Genomic DNA, 20,477 nt, shown 5'->3' with positions numbered 1-20,477 from the left:
TTTATCACTGATACCTTCCACAATTTCAACTTGTCTTTAAACATAAAACAATTATGTATGTTAGTATTTTTTCTTTTATTTCTGTGCAATAAATGGTTTCTTTGAGTTTATTTTTGCGCAAGACAAATACCTCTTGCATTATAACAATTAAAATTAAATATGGATACTAATATGATGATAGATGATCATAGAACTTCTCTTTTATAAAAAAACTAGTAGACTCGGCCAAGCGTTGCTGTGGCTAAGATTTTTGTTATATTACATAGTAGTAAACTATTCAAGAGAAACGGCAGGAGAACACCAATCCACCATGCTTTTTTGGTGGTTATGCCATTAAATTGTAGCTTAAGTGAAACGTTGGTATTTATTTTGATAAGGATCAATACCTAGGTACGAATAAAGAGCCTTTTCTGGCGGTGGTATTTTAATAAAAAAAATAATAATAAAAGGACGCTTATTGTGACGTAACTATAAAAGATAGAGACATGCTGTCGCGACATTTTTTATACATAGTGATGTGTCCTGAAAAATTGAAATACAAAATAGTTTTCGCACGCGATTGAAGGAAGTTTTTTGTTTATTTTTTTACACCTTGGGTTAGATTATTCAAGTTTTAGTAAGCATCCCTATTTTTTTTGAAAATGAAACATAGCCTATGTCACTCAGGAATAGTGTAGCTTGCCAACGTAGAAAGAATTTTTGAAATCGGTCCAGTAGTTTCGGAGCCTATTCATTTCAAACAAACAAAACATCTAATCTTTCCTCTTTATAATATTAGTATAGATATGCATTTTAGAGAAAGAACAAAATCATTATGTGTTCAGAACATTTTATAAATTATGTGTAAAGTAATATGATTAGCATCTATTGAGGTAGGCATAACAATATATCACAAATTATCATAACAATACGGTAGATGAAGGCTCAAGGAAAATGTCTTTAGAATTTCCACGCTTGTCCATTATTACATCATCCTTCATGGCTTATATTTCTTTTTACATTTAAATAGGCCACGAATAACATTGGTTTATTCCTTAGATTTAAAACAAACTTAGTAGCAAGCAACACATATTTTTAGATGAATAATGTCTATGGTTGGTGCTTAAAGGAACATGGTGTAATGGTCCTTATTTAAAACGTTGTGTAAAACAAAAAGAGTGGCGGAGAGTTTATAGCCAGTTCTTCTCTTCCGTTCTACGCCCTTGATTTGAGAACTGGCAGTTAATGTAAAATTAGAAGAATAATTCTTTTTTGACGTTCATAAGTGTACATTGTGTTACCTACATGAATAAATGATTTTTGACTTGATTTTGACTTGAAAGATTAGCCGAAAAAAATGCACGTTACGGACGTAAGATAATTAATTTTTCGCCGCAAAACAAGTTGAGATCAGCTGGTTTTTACGTAATCAGGCGTAATTGGTAACCAATTAAACCACGGAGATTGTTTAGAATAACACAATCCATCAAAGAAAATATATGTGTAATAAAAATAGGAATATTGAGTTGTAATCTCTTATACTTAAACTAATGTGTAGAGAATTCCTTTTGAAATATAATAAAATCGGAGGGAGAATTACATTTGCAGTCTTAAGTTGAATTCCTAGTCAATAAGCGATTATCCAAAGAACAAAGAACTTGTAAAACTAAATCCCACGGCTAAGGGTCGGTTATCCACGAATAACCCGAAGGATGCAATACAATCTAGTATCTAGCTTTATATCGTTTGTGGAAATCTTTGAGTTCAAAGTTCGTTGACCCTTTTATTGTATGAAACATTTGTATGCAAACTTTCTGAAGTCGCATGGGGTTCGCTGAAAACTATTAGCAATTCTGATAGTTCCATTTTAATAATGCGTCGAAGTTTTTTACGTTGTAAGTTGTTATTACGTTGTAACAATTGCTATGCTTGCTTTTTGACTTGTTTATCATGACTTATGGTTTAAATATATTTTATATGGGGGTTCAGATATATTTGATTAAGAAGACTCTTATATACGCTAGTTTGCTGTATGATAAAACATACTTTATAGTTTTTACATGTGTAATGAAATGATGGGACCCACAGTGGTGACACTGGTTCTAATACAAAATTTGAAAAAAAAAAAAAGGTAAATAAACACCTATGTTGAAGGGATGCTAAATGAAACTCTTTGAAGCTGGGTTTCAATTGGCTTATTTTTTTTTGTAAAGAACTCGCTGTTGGCCTTAAGGGCCTTTACAGCTTAGCTCGGGCCTTTTGGACGAGCGTAGCTCAGCCTAAATGGGTGGCTTTAATCGTTTAAAACATTAGCTTATAACTAACACAAAATTGGTAAGTGGTGGGGTTGCGACGCTGGACTAATAAAAAACTTGAATCTGAGTGACAGTTCTGTTAACAATGAAGAATATGTGTAGTCGACCTATTGGACATTATCAGTAACGACATATTATATTACAATTTATGAGTGTGGGAAAAACTAAACGGCTTTTGTTAAAAAAAAAAATTGTGAAATTTTGGCTTCAAGTGTGCGATGATTGCTAACATTTGGTTTGCGCTTCTAATTATTAACTTTAAATCTTTACTAATGTTAGGTAACATAACTCGCATGAAGATGTTTTAAACTATTTCATTGTCCTTTTAACATTGAATCTGAAACGTACATGTTTCAGATCTATTTATTTTTGTTTTCAATATAACTCAGTAAGTAAGCGTTTGTTGCGCCACAAAAGATAAATATTTATTATCTTAATGGAATTCCGTCATATTCTGTCGATCAATTTATATCAGTAGTGTAAATATAGCCTTTGAAAGCCCTTGATGAAAAGTAATAACATGCAGTATTATCAAAGTTTATCAGATACGATAAATATATGTTTAAATAGTTTATTACATATTTTATTTTCAGCTTCTAATGTATTCTCTTCGTGTACGCATTTTTCAGAAAAAAATTACTCGAAAGCCATGAAAAACAGTCTGATTGCACTCGAGTCTGACTAAAGTTTTGTCTCTTTCTATTAAATTGTGTTTACGCTGTCACGAAAAGAGACAGAAGAGTACTTTAGTAAAAACGGTTCGGTTGATTTGATATAGTTTCATGTGTATTTGTCAAAATTTGTTTGTTCAATTGTTTTCATATGTTTTTATGGATGTGAATGTCATCCCTCAGGTCGTGGATTTAAAACCGATGTCAGTCACAGACGCAAAAACGCCTTACTTTAAAAGAAAATCTAAAAAAATATTGAAATATGATTTTTCGTCTCGCATTTTAAATTTGAACAGATTTCTGTTTTTATAAATTTAGCAGAAAAAATGAGATTTGCTTAGATTCGATTTTTTTAAACAACTATAAAATGAACCATTTTTAAATATGAGGGGGGGGGGGGGGTTATAATTATCACAAATAGTCATCCCTTCACCTAATTGAGGCTTGTAGTACGTATGAATAAGAGAAAGATACATCTAGAGAAAGAATCCGTACTGTCTTTTGGGAAATGTCTTGCGGTATAAAAAGTAGTGGTTCTAACCCTGGAGATTTGTATGCTGTAACAATTTTCTTGCGATTTATTCGTTTTACAATGGCTTGGTCATTTTTATAGCGTAAATCAGGATTTAGGAGTTGAAAGTATGTTACTTCATGTACTTCGCTCGCCTGAACACTGGTTTTAAGAAATTTTGATATAAAAGTACATATAAACATGTATGAATTTTTATAAGTATATTTGAATTACTTGATTTGCTTGAATTACTTGATTGCGGCTTAGAGTCCACCAAAGCGCGCTATTTTTTAAAAGGCCGGTAACCCACCCGCCTTTGAGATGTCCATGGGCGGTGGTGTATAATGTACACTACGTACTTCATTTTGCTTCAGTAAAGAATAAATGGAGCAAGGCAGATAATATATACCGGCATTCTTTATTGAATTTTTTAGCCCCGTGATTTCATCAGCCTTCTTCGGTAGACTTAATAACATAAAAATAATTAGTACGAATTAGTTTTTCCTGAAATAAACTTAAAACTACTTGAAATAAAATAAAAAATGTGCGTGTACTAGTGTACACACGTTAGAAGTGAAACTTCTTTATGACCTTATTTTTCGAAAAATTATCTATATGCAACTAACTTTACAGAAATTGGTTTAATAAAGTTAAATTAGATAAAGATTAACAAAAGGCTTTTAATATCACAGACTTGAATACAAATAATACAATTATTTCATTTTACCTTATTACCACTAAGATTATTACAGAATTTCATAAATTGTAATATAATTTTTAGTATCATTGTTATAGTTATTATAAATTTTTGTTATTAATGGTTTAAAATCTCTTCGAATCAACCGTGGTAAGGACGAGAAAAAGACGCGCGTAACGGTCAAATGTGACGCGTAACCGAAACATGTGACGCGTAACCGAAAAATGTTACACTAAATTTTTTTCCAACCCCGATAAAGAAGTTTCACTTCAATAATGGTTATTTACTTTTACTTTACCAGACAAGGCAAATTAATAAAATATAATTGACAATTCCAAGGTATTTTAATATTATTATCTAACAGATTCTCTCGTTCACGGTTGGATGAAGTCTTATCAGCGTTAATGAGATTCCAAGGCATGAATAGAACACTATAACTTCGTCTTTGGCGCGAAGCCATAGTACTATTCGCAAAATATTCTGAATTACGTACTACTCGTATGGCGATTTATGAGTTGTATTGGACAGTACTTTGTAACTATATGATATTCGGCGGGAGTTTCCGATAAAATTATCTTTTTGAATATGACTGTTTTGTTTTCACAATCATTCATTCAAGGAAATTTTCGTAAGAATCTGTCAGCTGACAGAAAAATTTTTTTGAAAAAAACATATATATAGTGATCCAACTGGTATATATTTTTTAATTATGTATAACGTATTTACAAAATCAGTGTTGTAAATGAAATTTGACGGAAAGAGACAAATGAGTATTAAAAAAAACAGTGCAAGAACTGATCTACTAGGGCAAGGTCATTTGGTTTATCAATTTTTGAATTGTCCTAGAACTATATTTACAGTACATTTAGCTGTATCTCCTTATTTATTGCTTGCGGCTTTAAATTGAATCCCACATTGGGCGAACTCGAATTAAATTTCAAGTGTATTTTATATAACTCTATTTTTACGAGTTTTGTTTCAAACGCTCAAAAAATTTATAAACTTCAATTTTATTCTAGAATTTAGGAAAAGTTCGGCAAAATTTGCGGAAGATAAAATCGAAGTACGGCATATGCAATTCTGAACCCTATGATATAGTTTAAACTTCTACGCATCCAATTGAACAGTATTTTAAATGATAAAATCGAAAAAGAAAAATTATTAATTTAAAAATTTGCGAAGACCATTTCCAATTAATGTTTTGGAAATATATAAACTCTTTTGCAAATAAATCTAATGTCGATTTCAGTCGAAAATTAATACAAAAAAATACACGAGTTTAAATGACTAATATACGTATATCTATTATTTGACTGATATTTTTTTTTGTGGAATTGACGACAATAATAATCAACCCCATTGATATATTTTTTTTTTATTATACTAGCGTCCCGTCTCGGCTTCGCACGGGTGGACATATTTTTTTTAATTTGTAAATATTGATATGTTCTTTAATATTTTGGAACATTTTTTGTTCTATCATCAATCGTTTTCGCAGCGCATGCGATGAATGATATTTTATAGGCATTTTTTTTACACCTTGGGTAAATCACCATTATTGTAATTTTAGTAGGGATCCTTATTTTTTTCTTGCAATTAAAAGCCTATATTAATCAGTGATATTGTAGCATTCAAATGGTGAAAGAATTTCTAAAATCGGTCCAATACTTTTTGAGCCAATCCGTTACAAACATACATACAAATCTTTCCTCTTTGTAATATTATTATAGATTTTAAATATAATATTTTTTGTTTCAGGACGAAAGGTTCAACCATGATATCGATCAGCAGACAGGCTATAAAACAAGATCGCTTCTTTGCATGCCGATTAAAGACATCAATGGCGAAGTCCTTGGAGTCGCGCAGGTAATATTCTCATAATAATTATGTATTAATTAACACTGAAGTAAAATTTTATGTTAGTAACTGTCGCTGTCGGCCGCTAAACGTCGAGTCATGTAATAAACGCACGTTTAAATCGTGTCTATAGACAACCAATTATGTATTATTATTAGTTTCCAAAACTATCCGATTTATTCTTCGATCACTGTGTGTTGTGGGAGGTTTCTTCAATGAAATATAGACGTTTGTACAAATAATACAGATTCAAAGTAATCAAGACAATCGATAGACAATCTTATAGTAGAAATAGTAATGTTTTTCTTACTATTGATACATTTTATAAAACAAAAAAATGGCGATTAAAAAGAGTGGCGGAGAGTTTATTGCCAGTTCTTCTGTCCCGTTTTACGCCCTTTGAGAACTGGCAGTAAATGTAAAATTAGAAGCATTAATATGTAGTTCTTTACTGACATGTCATAAGTGTAGATTATGTTTTTTTTCTTTTTATATGGCTCTGGCATGGTTTGTGCATTAGCCAGCGTCAAGTATAACATTTTTTTATAATTCGTGCTTGCCTTAGAACTTCGACCGTGTCCTCCATGTACGGTTTTAGGCACTCGCCCGGTACCGCACAACCCTCCCAAAGGCCGAAAACAAATTTAAATTAAATTAAAACTTGCCCTCGAACCGGGAATCGAACCCGGTACCCCTCACCTAGCTGCCACTTAATAAGAACCCTAGGCTATGAGGCCCCTGTAGATTATGTTACCTATGTGGTTAAATGATTTCTTACTTTTTTACTTCTTTTTTATTACAGGTGATAAACAAACAAAATGACGGACCATTCACAGCATACGACGAGAAAGTGTTCTCTTCGTATCTCCAATTCTGCGGCATTGGTTTACGGAACGCACAGCTGTATGAACGGTCGCAGCTCGAAGTGAAGAGGAACCAGGTGCTGTTGGATTTGGCGAGGATGGTCTTTGAGGAGCAGAGCACGATAGAGCATATGGTGTTGAGGATATTGACCCACACGCAGAGCTTGATTCGGTGTCAAAGGGTGCAGGTGAGACTTATTTTTATTGGCATGTTTTAAGTCCTGAGTACTGGGCTGAAAATATATTTATTTAAGCAATACATTTAAGTGGACCCAATATAACAAAAAGTAGTTCTTAATTTTGAGGTCATGAATTGATTCCCGTGCACCAATGGATTTTTTCTCGTGTATACGTAAATTTGCTTTTTAATTATACAAACGTAATTACGAAACCGTTTGGACAGTCGATTGCATGTAGTAAAAGAAAAAGCAATCAATATGCGTACAAAATGAACGGAAACAAAATTGGATGTTTTCAATTAAAAAGTGTTGAGCGCAAAGTTTTAAATATAACTGAATAGTAAGTAAATTGTTATATAATGCAAAAGTTGATGTATAAAAGTAGTGTTGGCCTAGCTTCAGCGTGCGACTTTCATCCCTGAGATCGTAGCTTGATTTCCAGCTGCACCAATGGACTTTCTGTCTATGTGCACATTTAACACTCGCTCTCAAAATATTATATCTATTAAAATGATCGCAGATCGCATTTGTCAGACAGAAGGCTGATGACCTACTTGTCTATGAAATATCATCAAAGAAACGCATGCGATCTGAGGCCAAGTCCCATCATATATACGTAAAGAGAATGATCTCTTTAATTTGAATATTCGCGCGCACTGCTAGTTCGTGAGTGAGCCGCGTCGTGTCACGTCAAGCTAGCTGACATTGTCAAAGATGTAAAGGGCAAATATGCTGAGATTGTTGAATTGTATTTTAATCTTATTTGTAAATTAATTTAATACTTAGTTTAGCTATATGTATCGAGAGGTGATAACAATGAACTTTTATTGTCGTTTCTTTATTTACAGGTAAGATTGTGTTAGTCTTGTAAGGATTGTATCAGTGTGTAACCTACTCGATAAATAAAATTGCATTCTTTATTTACAGAGAAACAAATAGAAGTTTTATTTAGCCTCTTGCTTGCTATTGAAATACAGACTATTGTCTTATAAAACGACAATACTTGTTTATAATGGCACAAAAATTGCAGTTTGCATTTAAGCTTGAAGCATCACAAACTGACAATAAGACGAGTGTAATTGCCATTACCTCAATTACAACAGAAGATGACAAAAAGTATACACTGTCTGAGACTGATAAATACGCGAGTCGTCACATAGCATTAACAAAAACAGAAACCTACAAAAGAGTGAGAAAAAGTTTAAATCAAAGAGGTCAAGAAAGAACAATATGGATGACATGTACAGAAGAAATGATTCAAGCCTATTTTGATGAAGATAATAATTTAATGCTTAACGACCTATATTTAAAAGAAGAAAAAAAACAAACAGATATTGTAGAATCCACACAGAAGAAAAAGGGTCTACTAAATTTGAAAAATATATCAGAAAGATTCATGATTGAGAAATTTGTATGTAAATTCTCAAATGCGAAACAATGGATAGAAATATTCGAGAATGAATGTAAACGATTTGAGATTGAGGAAGATACAACAAAGATAGAAATATTAAGATTATTTTTGGACAAAACATGTGCAGATTGGCACTCGGCAACATTGAAGACTTTGAAAATCGAGGCTGGATGGTCCGAGTGGAAAAATAAATTTTTGGACACATTTGCCGATAAAGGATGGAGTTCGGGAATGTATGCCATATTTTACAAATATAAATAAGGATCACTGATGGAATACGCCATTAGAAAAGAAAAGTTATTATTAGATATGGATGAAAATATTGGCGGGAAAAGTCTGGTCACACTTATAGCAGCCGGCTTACCTGAATTTATTAGAAACAGAATTGATCCTGAAAAGTGTGAAACCTCAACAAGATTGCTTCATGAAATAAGTAAATGTGAAAGTTTGGTAAATAATAAAAACTTCAAAATAAAAAAGGAAGAAAAAGATGACAATAAGAAATACAGTTTAGGAAAAAAACCATGCAAAACCTGTCAGTATTTAAATAAGGGTAATCGATACCACCCAGAACAGTCTTGTTGGTTTAAAAAAGAAGGGGCAGATAACAAAAGGATTGGAAGTAATTCGGTTATAGAAGTAAATCTAAGCGAAGAGACAAAAAACGAGTAATCACACCATTGATAAAAATAAATATGTTATTAGAAGACAAAATACAAATAAATGGAATATATGATTCAGGCTCACAAGTGTCTCTGATAAACAAAAGGTTAGTTAGAACACAGAATGATTCTGTGGATACAATTAGAATATTATTAAGAACTGTCAATGGTGTGACATACACAAAAGGTTTAATAAGAATAAAAGTAAAGATTTTTGATATAGAAGAATATGTTGATGTTTTTATTGTAGACAAACTGGATTTTGAAGATTTCATTATAGGACTAGATATGATAAAAAAATTTAAATTAGCTCAAAATGAAGATTTAAAAATTTTACAAAAGACAAAGAGGGAGATAAATACTATGAATGCATTTGAAGAGATAGAGGAAATTAAAGTCAATTTTAATGAGCATGTGAATAAAAATGACTTCATAACAAATCTACATCACTTGGACAATATCAAAAAGTCCCGAATACACAATTTAATAGAGAATTATAATACTATATTTGCCAAAGACAAATATGATGTAGGTACAGTAACAGATTATGAAGCCCGGATAGACTTAATGGTGGACAAGTACTGTAGCAAAAGACCATATCGTTGCACATTAGAAGACAAAATAGACATAGAAAAACAGGTGGGTAATTTACTAAAAAATAACTTAATTGAGGAATCATACAGCCCATTCGCAGCACCAGTTACCTTGGCATTTAAAAGAGACGAAAATACAAAATCGAGACTCTGTATTGATTTTCGTGAACTAAACAAGATAGTCATACCACAAGCACAACCATTTCCATTGATAAGCGACTTGATTGTTAAAGCAAGAAATTGTAAATATTTTACCACACTGGACATAAATTCCGCGTTTTGGTCTATACCACTACGTATTGAGGACAGACAAAAGATTTAAATTACAAAGGACAGAATAAAAGACAGAAAATTTAAAAAATGCACATTTGCAGCAACATCAGTGAAATACCTAGGACATATAATAGGAAATAATACGGTAAAACCGCTCAAAGATAACATTATTTCAATAAGAAATTTCCCAACACCCAAAACCCGAAAGAATATTAGACAGTTTCTGGGAAAGATTAACTTTTACCACGAATACATACCAAATAGTTCGATATTATTGGATCCACTACATAAATTATTGAGGAAAGATGCCCAGTTTATATGGTCAGAAGAATGTGAAGAAACTTTTTCTCTAATATAAAAAATATATTATGCTCACAACCGGTACTCGAAATATTTGATAAAGACCTGCCTATTACAATTTACACGGATGCCTCGTTGAATGGTATAGGTGCAATATTAAAACAGATTCAAAAAAATGGTAAAGAAAAACCAGTTGGTTATTTTTCAAAAAAACTCAATGATTCACAAAAAAGAAAGAAGGCAATATACCTTGAATGCTTGGCAATAAAAGAAGCTATCAAATACTGGCAATATTGGTTGATTGGAAGAAAGTTCACCGTTTTTTCGGATCACAAACCACTAGAAAACCTCAACATAAAGGCTAGAACAGACGATGAACTTGGTGAATTAACTTTTTATTTGTCACAATATGACTTCAACATCAAATATATTCCGGGGAAGAATAATACGGAAGCAGACAGTCTCAGTAGAAACCCAGTATTGGAAGATAATGATAATGATGAAGAAATTTTAAAAATGGTGAATCTGATAACAATAGATGATATTAAGGCAGATCAGCAGAAAAACGAGAAAATAAAGGAAAAGAAAACCAAAATAATCGAAAGAAATGGGATACTATACAAAAAAGATCGAAACAGAGAAAAAGTTATATTATCTGAAGAAGCGAGTGTGAAATTAATAAAGGAAACACACACCGAATGGTGTCATTTAGGGATCAACCAAATGATAAATAAAATCAGTCCTTATTATACAGCAAAGAATTTAACGAGAAACATTAAAAGAATATGCAAAAATTGTGAAACCTGTATAAAAAATAAATCGAGAGGCCAGGATAAATACGGATTAATGTCACATCTGGGACCAGCCGAAAAACCATTTCAGATAATGTCGATAGATACCATTGGTGGCTTTGGAGGACAAAGATCAACAAAGAAATACCTACATTTGTTAGTTGATCATTTTACAAGATTTGCGTTCATTCTGACATCAAAAACGCAAAATGCTTCAGATTTCATCAAGTTAGTAAAAAAAGTTCTGGAGACGGAAAACATTGAGATATTACTAGCAGATCAGTATCCAGGATTAAATTCAAAAGAATTCAAAGAATTTTTGACAGATAATGATGTAAAACTAATATTTACTGCGGTAGATACACCATTTTCAAACGGACTCAACGAAAGATTGAACCAAACACTGGTTAACAAAATGAGGTGCAAAATAAATCAGAAGAATGAAAAGAAATCCTGGACGTCAATTGCAAGAGAATGTATAGATAAGTATAATGAAACCGAGCACACAGTGACAGGCTTTGCACCAGTATATCTATTAGAAGGAAAAGTCACCAGTATTTTGCCACAAGAACTACGACAACCATTAGATACAGAAACATGGGTTCAAAATAGACAACAAGCACTTGAAAGATCAATTAGATCACATGCATATAATAAGAAATTATTTGATAAAGGCAGAACACAATGGGAATTCAACATAGGAGAACTGGTATATGTGGAAAACGGAAACAAATTAAATAGGAAGAAAATGGACAATTTAAGAATCGGCCCATTTGAAATAACAGACAAAATATCGAATACAATATACAAAATAAACACAGGCAGAACAAAAACTAATACAAGCTTATACCATATAACAAAACTTATTCGAATGGACGGTGGAATAAATGATGGATAACGCTGAATAATATGTACGGCTACCATGAGAATTACTGGAGCAATTCTCATCCTGGAGGAGGGAGATGTAAAGAGAATGATCTCTTTAATTTGAATATTCGCGCGCACTGCTAGTTCGTGAGTGAGCCGCGTCGTGTCACGTCAAGCTAGCTGACATTGTCAAAGATGTAAAGGGCAAATATGCTGAGATTGTTGAATTGTATTTTAATCTTATTTGTAAATTAATTTAATACTTAGTTTAGCTATATGTATCGAGAGGTGATAACAATGAACTTTTATTGTCGTTTCTTTATTTACAGGTAAGATTGTGTTAGTCTTGTAAGGATTGTATCAGTGTGTAACCTACTCGATAAATAAAATTGCATTCTTTATTTACAGAGAAACAAATAGAAGTTTTATTTAGCCTCTTGCTTGCTATTGAAATACAGACTATTGTCTTATATATATATATATATATATATATTATAGGGATGTAGCGCCCTACGTTGTACTTGGACACTATCTTTTACTAAAATATTAAAGGAGCCAATAATGTTTATGATAAATAAATAGGATACCGCTCTCTCTCTAAAAGAATATAGTCATCAAAAATAAAGAGTTTAGAAAATGCAACTGTAATGTGGACCTGTGCTGTGACAAATCCAGGTGCATTCCTATTAGACGGATAAGGCTCCGTTGTTACCGCATTCCATAGAGAGTTAGTGCAGATGAACCGTGGGGTTTTAGTGGGTGTGTTTGTTACCGAGATCCACATAACCCAAACACCAAGCAGTCGTGTCGTGGGAGCAACTCCAGTAAAAACTTATTTTTTTTTCTAGCCATTTGTAATAAGATCAGGGTTAAATAAAAATAACAAAATTAAACTTAATATTATTTTTACACATATATTTTTAAGAAAGTAAATTACACAATTATTATTATTATTATTTTCCTAATTTTTGTATCTTTTTCCCAATTATTATTTTGCAAGAACCCTTCCGCAGGTGTAGACCTCCTCCAGGGATCTCCAGGTATCACGATTTTGGGTGAGTTGCATCCAGCTCGAGCCAGCCGTTGGAGCAATGTCGTCCGCCCATCTCGTGAGCGGTCTTCCTCTGTTTCGTTTCCCAATAGGGCCACCCCACCTGGTCACCCTTATGGTCCATCGATCGTCAGAGAGTCACACATGACTTGCCCATCTCCATTTAATTTCAGGGTTAAATAAACAAATTGTAGAGCATAAACCGATTACTAAGAAGGTTTTTTACCTAAAAAAATACAAAATCAAAACACTTTAAAGCCAAGTGCTTTCATATCATTTTCTCGAAACTTATTACTTCTTACCATTGTTATGTAAGTTATGTTATCAAATATTACTCGAAGCAAATTATCATTTAAGTGCCTCTACGTATGTAATTCTAAGAAGCCGGCTATACTGTCATTTAGACCCTGGCTACACTAATACAGTTGATATTATATTACTGTATCGGAACAGTTTGAAAATAATTCTGTTTTTAAAAATTTCTGTTCTTAAATTTTTTAAACTGATTTTAATTATTCAAATCGCTTCCTAAATCGTTAAGTAGACGGCCGAAAAAATGTTAGCGGAGGTTAAGCGTTTATTATATCTTTCACATCTTAATGATCTTTTTAAAAAATTGTTCCCTTCCACGAGGGAACAAAATTTATTTAGTATACATGAGAAACTGTAGGGCAAATATGTCAATGGAAAACAAAGACAGTAAAAACGAACATGAGACAAAAGTTTGTTAATTGATCTACAATTACAGATAACTACTATGACAGACACAGATTTATTTCGCATTTAAAAATATCATAAAAGAACTCAAAAATATGATAAAAGAACTCAAAAACATGTTAAAAGAACTCAAAAAATATGATAAAAGAACTCAAAAATATGACAAAAGAACTCAAAAATATATGTAAACTTGGCTTAATGTCACCGACAATCCGTCGCCGGTAAATTGTGTAATGCAAGTACATAATTTAACCACTGTGCCCGGAGGTGGCGCCATTCTATAATTACAATGCCTATTAATATTAAGCCTAGATAGGACGATACGAAGCCTCAAAGTAATTGTTTGACATTTATCAGCACTGGAACCTTTTTATTACAGCAAGTATTGATTGAAACCAAAAATTAAAATCCGGGACTGCCGGCAGAAGTGATATTTTTGGCATTTGGCATTTTTGATATTTTGGAATGTTTAGGGAATAATTTTGCACGAATTGCTGTAATTATCAGTATAAAAGTACTATCATTTATGTACTAGAATACAATATTTATTTATTGCGCTATCGTACACAAACATGACCATTTATATTACATTAAATACGCCGCGCCAGCTGTCTACTCTCCATCCGTCTTACGAAACCTACACAAATAATTAAAATTAGTATTAAATAATTCAATTACGAAAATTCACTATTTTTTAAGTTGTCATTTTTTATTCGCGTAAGTTCATTAATAATAAAGCTTTAGCGTTTCGCAAAATTAAACCTTGATGTATTGACTTAAGGTCCAATTCCACATGCATCAATGTATCTGAGGAAAGAGACAAATGAATTAAAACCATAACTATATAGCACAAGGTTCATAATCCTTTAAAAAAACATCCGTCTTACGAATTTGTCCTGACGCGAGTTTAACATTTTTTACTCATTCCAAATAAGTGTACAGCGCCGCTAAAGAAGTTTTCACTTCAAAAAATTAAATAATGTAGTATTAACTCGTACCTACCAGTGTACGAGTTTAAAAAAGTATTATTTCCTATTATACTGTATGGTGTCCTAAACATTGTGATATTCGCGTAAAAGATGACAATGTTAGGTATTTGAAATTGTATACCCATGTTCGGTAACTGAACAATGCTTTTATATGAGAACTTTTAAAATATATAAATCATAAAAGCTAAATTCCTTTTGGCACTGTCGCTTGGACAGTACCCATTGAGAAACATTGTACTGAGCTATTGGAACATGGCCAATACTTGAGACTGATACTGTTAGCAAATGGTTATATTATTTTCTGAATGGAACTTGGATTCATTAGATCTTATATATTGCCACTGAGCTGATCGTGAATCGTGAATACTGAATTTACATACAATTACGCTGTATTTGTTTATGAATACTTTCTTTAATCTCACCACTGAATATGGGAATGGTTTTTACGCTGAGACTGCATTGATAAAGTAAAAGAACTTGGGTACCATAGGGGTCCAAAATAAATTGTGACTTTCACCAGTATAGTATAATAGTCGAAATATATAATAGTCGAAACCGAACAAATCTAAGCGTAGGACCAAATAGGCTCCAGAAGTTAAACCACTACTTATATGGAAATTGTATTCGTTTTTATAACAAACTCCCAAGTAAAATTAGAGAAATATTATCATTGAATAAATTCAAAACTTTCGTTAAACGTAAGTTAATAAAACTTTTTATAAATTTCACGAATATTTAAATGATCCTAATCCTGAGGATTGATCCAGTTCAAGCAATTTGTATGACTCAAAACTTGGCGATTAAATAGAGTGACGGAGAGTTTGTTGCCAGTTCTTCTTGCCCGCTCTACGCCCTGAACTGGTAGTAAATGTAAATTTAGAATCAATTTAACATCTTTTCTTTTGAAGTTCTTAAGTGTACTTGGTTACCTATACGTAATGAATAAAGTTATTTTTAGTTTGAGAGAAATAGGTACCTAATCTCCTATAGCCTCTTATGCTGTAATGTCAATTAGGCCTATTAAATCTCTGAAGAAACATGTATTGGTCACGGTGACGCACGCTGTAAAGCACGTGAAACGTCAGATTTTTTTTTAATTATGTAAAATATAATATATAACTTCAATCCGGTAAAAAAGTGTTTTCTTTAAATGTGTAAAAGTTATGTTAATTAAAGACAATACTAAGTTTAAAATATTTAAAAAACCAGTGACTAGTTACCCCTTCCAAAAAGTAGTTTCATATGGAGAAGAATGGTACGGTATGTACCATCTCCTCTTTCTTCTGCCTCTTTCTTCCGAAGTGTCTTGTCTCTAAGGTCTGCAATGCGTAGTGTAAAGTATGTTCTTATAACTTTAGAAGATGTTCTGCACACCTATTCTTTCATTTGTATGTGTATGTTAAACCGGAAATGACGAAGACATGAGGTGCGAGGAATATATCGTTATGCATGTGCATCGCATTGATCCGATGCGCCGGCGCCGCGAATGACGTTATTCTATATTGGATATCGGCTATCTCGGTCAATAGGTTTAAAGTTTACAATATATTTAAGACGTTGTTTTATAATTATAAACAGATTTGAATATTATTCATTTCTCGCTTCCTTTCCAAAGTGGCGAAGTCGCATTCATGCCCTTAGTTATCGTCGTGAGCATTCCCGATAGCTTTGAGAAAATCTCACCACCTTGAACCTCTGATCCTACCTGCAGGGCTCCGTTTGTTATCTTTGGTATCTCGGTTCAGACATCCCGTACTTATTGAAGTGAAACTTCTTTATCGGGGTTGGAAAAAAATTTAGTGTAACATTTTTTCGTTACGCGTCACATTTTTCCGTTACGCGCCATCTTTTGAAGTGAAACTTCTTTATCGACGTATGGGAGAAATTTTGTAGCAGGTTACGCGCCATGTTGCTTTTTGAAGTCAAACTTCTTTATCGGCGTTGGAAAAAAATTTACACACATTTGTGACAATTTTCGGTTACGCGCCATCTTTCTTGTCCCTACCACGGTTGATCCGAAGAGATTCGAAGCCATTAGTAACAAAAATGTATAATAACGATAACAATGATAATAATACTAATAATTCTATTACAATTAATGAAATTCTGTAATAATCTTAGTACTACATAGTAGTACAGTAATAAGTTAAAATGAAATAATTGTATTTGTATCATGTCTATGATAATAAAAGCCTTTTGTTAAACTTTATCTAATTTAACTTTATTTAACCAATTTCTGTAATGTTGCATATAGTAGATCATTTTTCGAAAAATAATATCATAAAGAAGTTTCACTTCATACGTGTGTACACATAGTACACGCACACATTTTTTTTTTACACTATGTGTTAGGATACAGCTAGGGCTTAGCGATCCGCAGGGTTTATAGGTTCTTAGGTTTCACCCTCATACTCTAAATATTTAAATTTATTACATATAAATTTAAAACACATTTCACAGTCCACTGGCTGGCAAGCTGTAAAATATGAAAACTCATATCAACGATGTGTTTGAAGGCTGATTTAAAAATATTCTATCGAAGTTATCATGTCTAAAAATACCCGGTGGCGCTACAACTTTTTAGGGTCGCAGATTGTAGTATCTGTTTCGTAATAGTTTTTCTACTAATGGGCAAGTAGGTGATCGGCCTTCTGTCATACAGGCTGTAAATTTTTAGTTCTAAGGCATGTCAGTTTCCTCACGATGTTTTCCTTCACCGTACAAGAGTGAGTATTAGATGCGCACATAGAAAATTCCATTGATTAATTGATCTACCATAGTGATGAGATTCGCAAGCTGTCACACGAACAGTTCTCTGACAGCTTAAATACCATTAATACCCGTATATTTTATTATTGAGGGATTAAAACTTTTAAATAAAACGCAACACTTTATTAATATTTGATAAAATATGAATTCAAAAGCGAATGTAAAGACTACGCTTAAATCATGTGAGCGGCTTATTATAAGCAAATATTGTTTTAATTATAATATGAACATTAAACAGACGTGCTTAACGCTTTTATAAATGTGAAATTAAATTGCAATACAGTATTATCTGCGTAGGATTAACACAGGGCTATGTTAATATTTAAATAAATCGTTTTTTTTAATGTCAAATAATAGTTTTGTCCAATTGTAAATTTAACACGAACATGCGTGAGCCTTATAACATATACGTAATACTGTGTTTTTATGTATTTATCTTGTATTAATTACTAAATTATTAAAATTAATTACTAATCTTAAATTCGTATTAACTTAAATAGTAAGGATAAAGAAACCAGAACAAGTACTAAAATGTTAAACAGTAATTAAATTAATAGTCAAAATATAACGATAAATTTTTGTATGGGGTAGATTTAACAGTACAAGCCGGCCACGCACTTGAGAGCAATGTGACTGTCTATGGGTGGTGGGGCGGTATCGCTTAAAATCAGGTGGGCCTATTTTTTTTAAGTTAATTGGCGTTACCCAGTACTTTAAATCAAACCCCCTAAATAAATATATATTTCCCACTATACATATTAATGGTCACATTTTAAGAAAATGATGTACCTAATGTAATATAAATAATCTTGCGGAATTGTGTTAGGCCAAATCCCGTAAGTGTTTGATATAACGTTTTGGGAGCGTTCAAGTATTACGTAACGCAATTTTTCCAGATTATTGAACCCCTCCCCCCATGTAACTCGTCGTAACGTTTTTCAGTACTCAAGTACAGTACTGTACCCAAGTATATTAAAACGTTTCGTGACCACCTAGTGACTCTTTAGTAACTATTATAGTGGTGTAAGTCAAAAAAAATATTAACAATAACGCGTAATTTAATCCCCGCCCCGCATCGTAACGTTTTACAAAAGGAAGCCCCCCTCCCAAAATACGTTACGTAATACAGTAGAACCTCTATAAGTCGAACATCAAGGGAGACGCCAAAAAATTCGAGTTATAGAGTTTTCAACTTATGGAGGATTTCGACTTAGGCGGATTTTGATTCGACATAAAGAGTTTGAGGTTTATTCTTATAAATTTGTACTCACATTGTCGGCGAGTTCTTAAAGTCGGTAACTTATTTTTGTTCGAACAATAGAGATAATAAATTCCAAATGATCAAGTTGTAAAGGTTGTAAAATAAAACGTACCTATGTTCGAGATACAGAGGTCAAATTTAATTTTTCGAGTTATAGAGTGAAAATATGTACCAAAATGGCTTGGAGGGACTCGGTGATTATTTCGATTAACAGAGGGTCAAGATTTCAAGTAATGGAGGTTTTGGTGTTTTAAGGGAAGGGAACAAAACATTTTTTCGACATTTGGAGGTTTTTGACTTATCGAGGTTCGACTTAACGAGGTTCTACTGTACTTGAAAGCTCCCTTTGCTTAAAACGTTTCTTTTAATTCACACTGACACATGACGTAAATCCGTGCTTAGTTAAACATTTTCTCAAGAAATATTTATTGGATCGTGTCCAAGAAAAATATAATTGGTAACAATGAGGAAAATCAAGAATACCTTTAATGGCTTATTACTGTTGCTACGCCGATAGTCATTTTATTATTCATTTAGTTTATTTCTCTCTGTTATGATTTTATTCTCTAATTTACAATTTAATAAGTATTTTTACTGTCTATCTTTCTACTTATATTTATAATTTCATCTGCGTAAACATATAATTCAATAACTTTTTACATATAACATTATGTATACGTCCAGTGGCCCTATAATCCCTCTTACGTTTTCTTTATTTTCTTATCAACATTATTACTGAAAAGATGAGAGGGAAAATTCTCACGACATTTTCCTTCATCCTACTACCAGTTGTTGGTATGAAGAATTATTAGACGTTAGGAAACAAACTCGGCGAAAATCGCTACCTCGTATGAAATATTAAACATAAAATATTTTACTACTTTGGTCATAACATTTGCATATGAGAATAAATATCCCAGGACGCAAATAAATACATTTTGGCAACATTATTTTACTTGATCAATGCGGTTGTTTCAACAAAGTTGTGGACCGTTATTAATTGGTCCAGGGACCAGTTTTCGAATTGCCATATTTATTTTAGGCATGTAGGTTAGCTATCCATGCTTTGTTGTAGTTGTGTGATTAGAGAATTTGTAATAGCTGTCATTCTGACTCGATTTCTGTGAAATAAACGGGAAAGAAAATCCTCTTTTGTCTCTCAGTGTAATCAGTTTTGGGAATCAACAAATAAGATACATTTTATATTTTCTAGCCAGAATTTTGTTTTCTGTTAATAAGGAAGTTAAAAGATTGAGCCGGTCTTCTCATAAGTTTTTTGAAAATAACTTCTTTTGGCGCGTTAGGGAAAAATTATGCGAGTAAATTTTTACGATTCGCGCGCACACCGTCACAAAAAACCGACACCCTGAAGTTAGCATAGTCAACATTTTAAAATAAAAAAATTCCATTTCTTTAATTAAGAAAATTTGTTTTTTGTGACATTTAAATAAACTTTATTTAACTAGATAATAAAACTTTCAATGTATTAAATACCTTTTTTCTATTGTTAGTGTCGCTTTTTCTACAAACGAAAGATACAAATTTTAAAAAGATTTTTATCTTGTTACGCCAAAGAAGTATACGTAAGTAACTTCTAACGCGTGTACATAAGCACAGACACATGTTTTTTTATATCTTAATTAAATACGTTCTTGTAAATTGAAAAACCAACCCCAAATAACTAATTATAAGTTTTTGGTGAGCTTAATTAAATGCCAACT

At 32.4% G+C, this 20,477-nt stretch overlaps 1 protein-coding gene across 5 annotated transcripts in view; it reads left to right on the top strand.

Moving 5' to 3' along the window:
- Positions 1-20,477, top strand: part of LOC125060957 (dual 3',5'-cyclic-AMP and -GMP phosphodiesterase 11) — a 201,669-nt gene that overhangs the window by 163,732 nt on the left and 17,460 nt on the right. For all 5 annotated transcript variants that reach the window (XM_047666091.1, XM_047666090.1, XM_047666088.1 and 2 more), the window contains 2 exons: positions 5,932-6,039; positions 6,833-7,081. In XM_047666091.1, coding sequence (XP_047522047.1) covers positions 5,932-6,039; positions 6,833-7,081 — 357 coding nt within the window. The remainder of the gene's footprint in view (positions 1-5,931; positions 6,040-6,832; positions 7,082-20,477) is intronic.

This window comes from Pieris napi, chromosome 22 (assembly GCF_905475465.1).
Source record: "Pieris napi chromosome 22, ilPieNapi1.2, whole genome shotgun sequence".
Classification (NCBI taxonomy): Eukaryota; Metazoa; Arthropoda; class Insecta; order Lepidoptera; family Pieridae; genus Pieris; species Pieris napi.
This window is presented reverse-complemented; position numbering and strand designations above follow the sequence as displayed.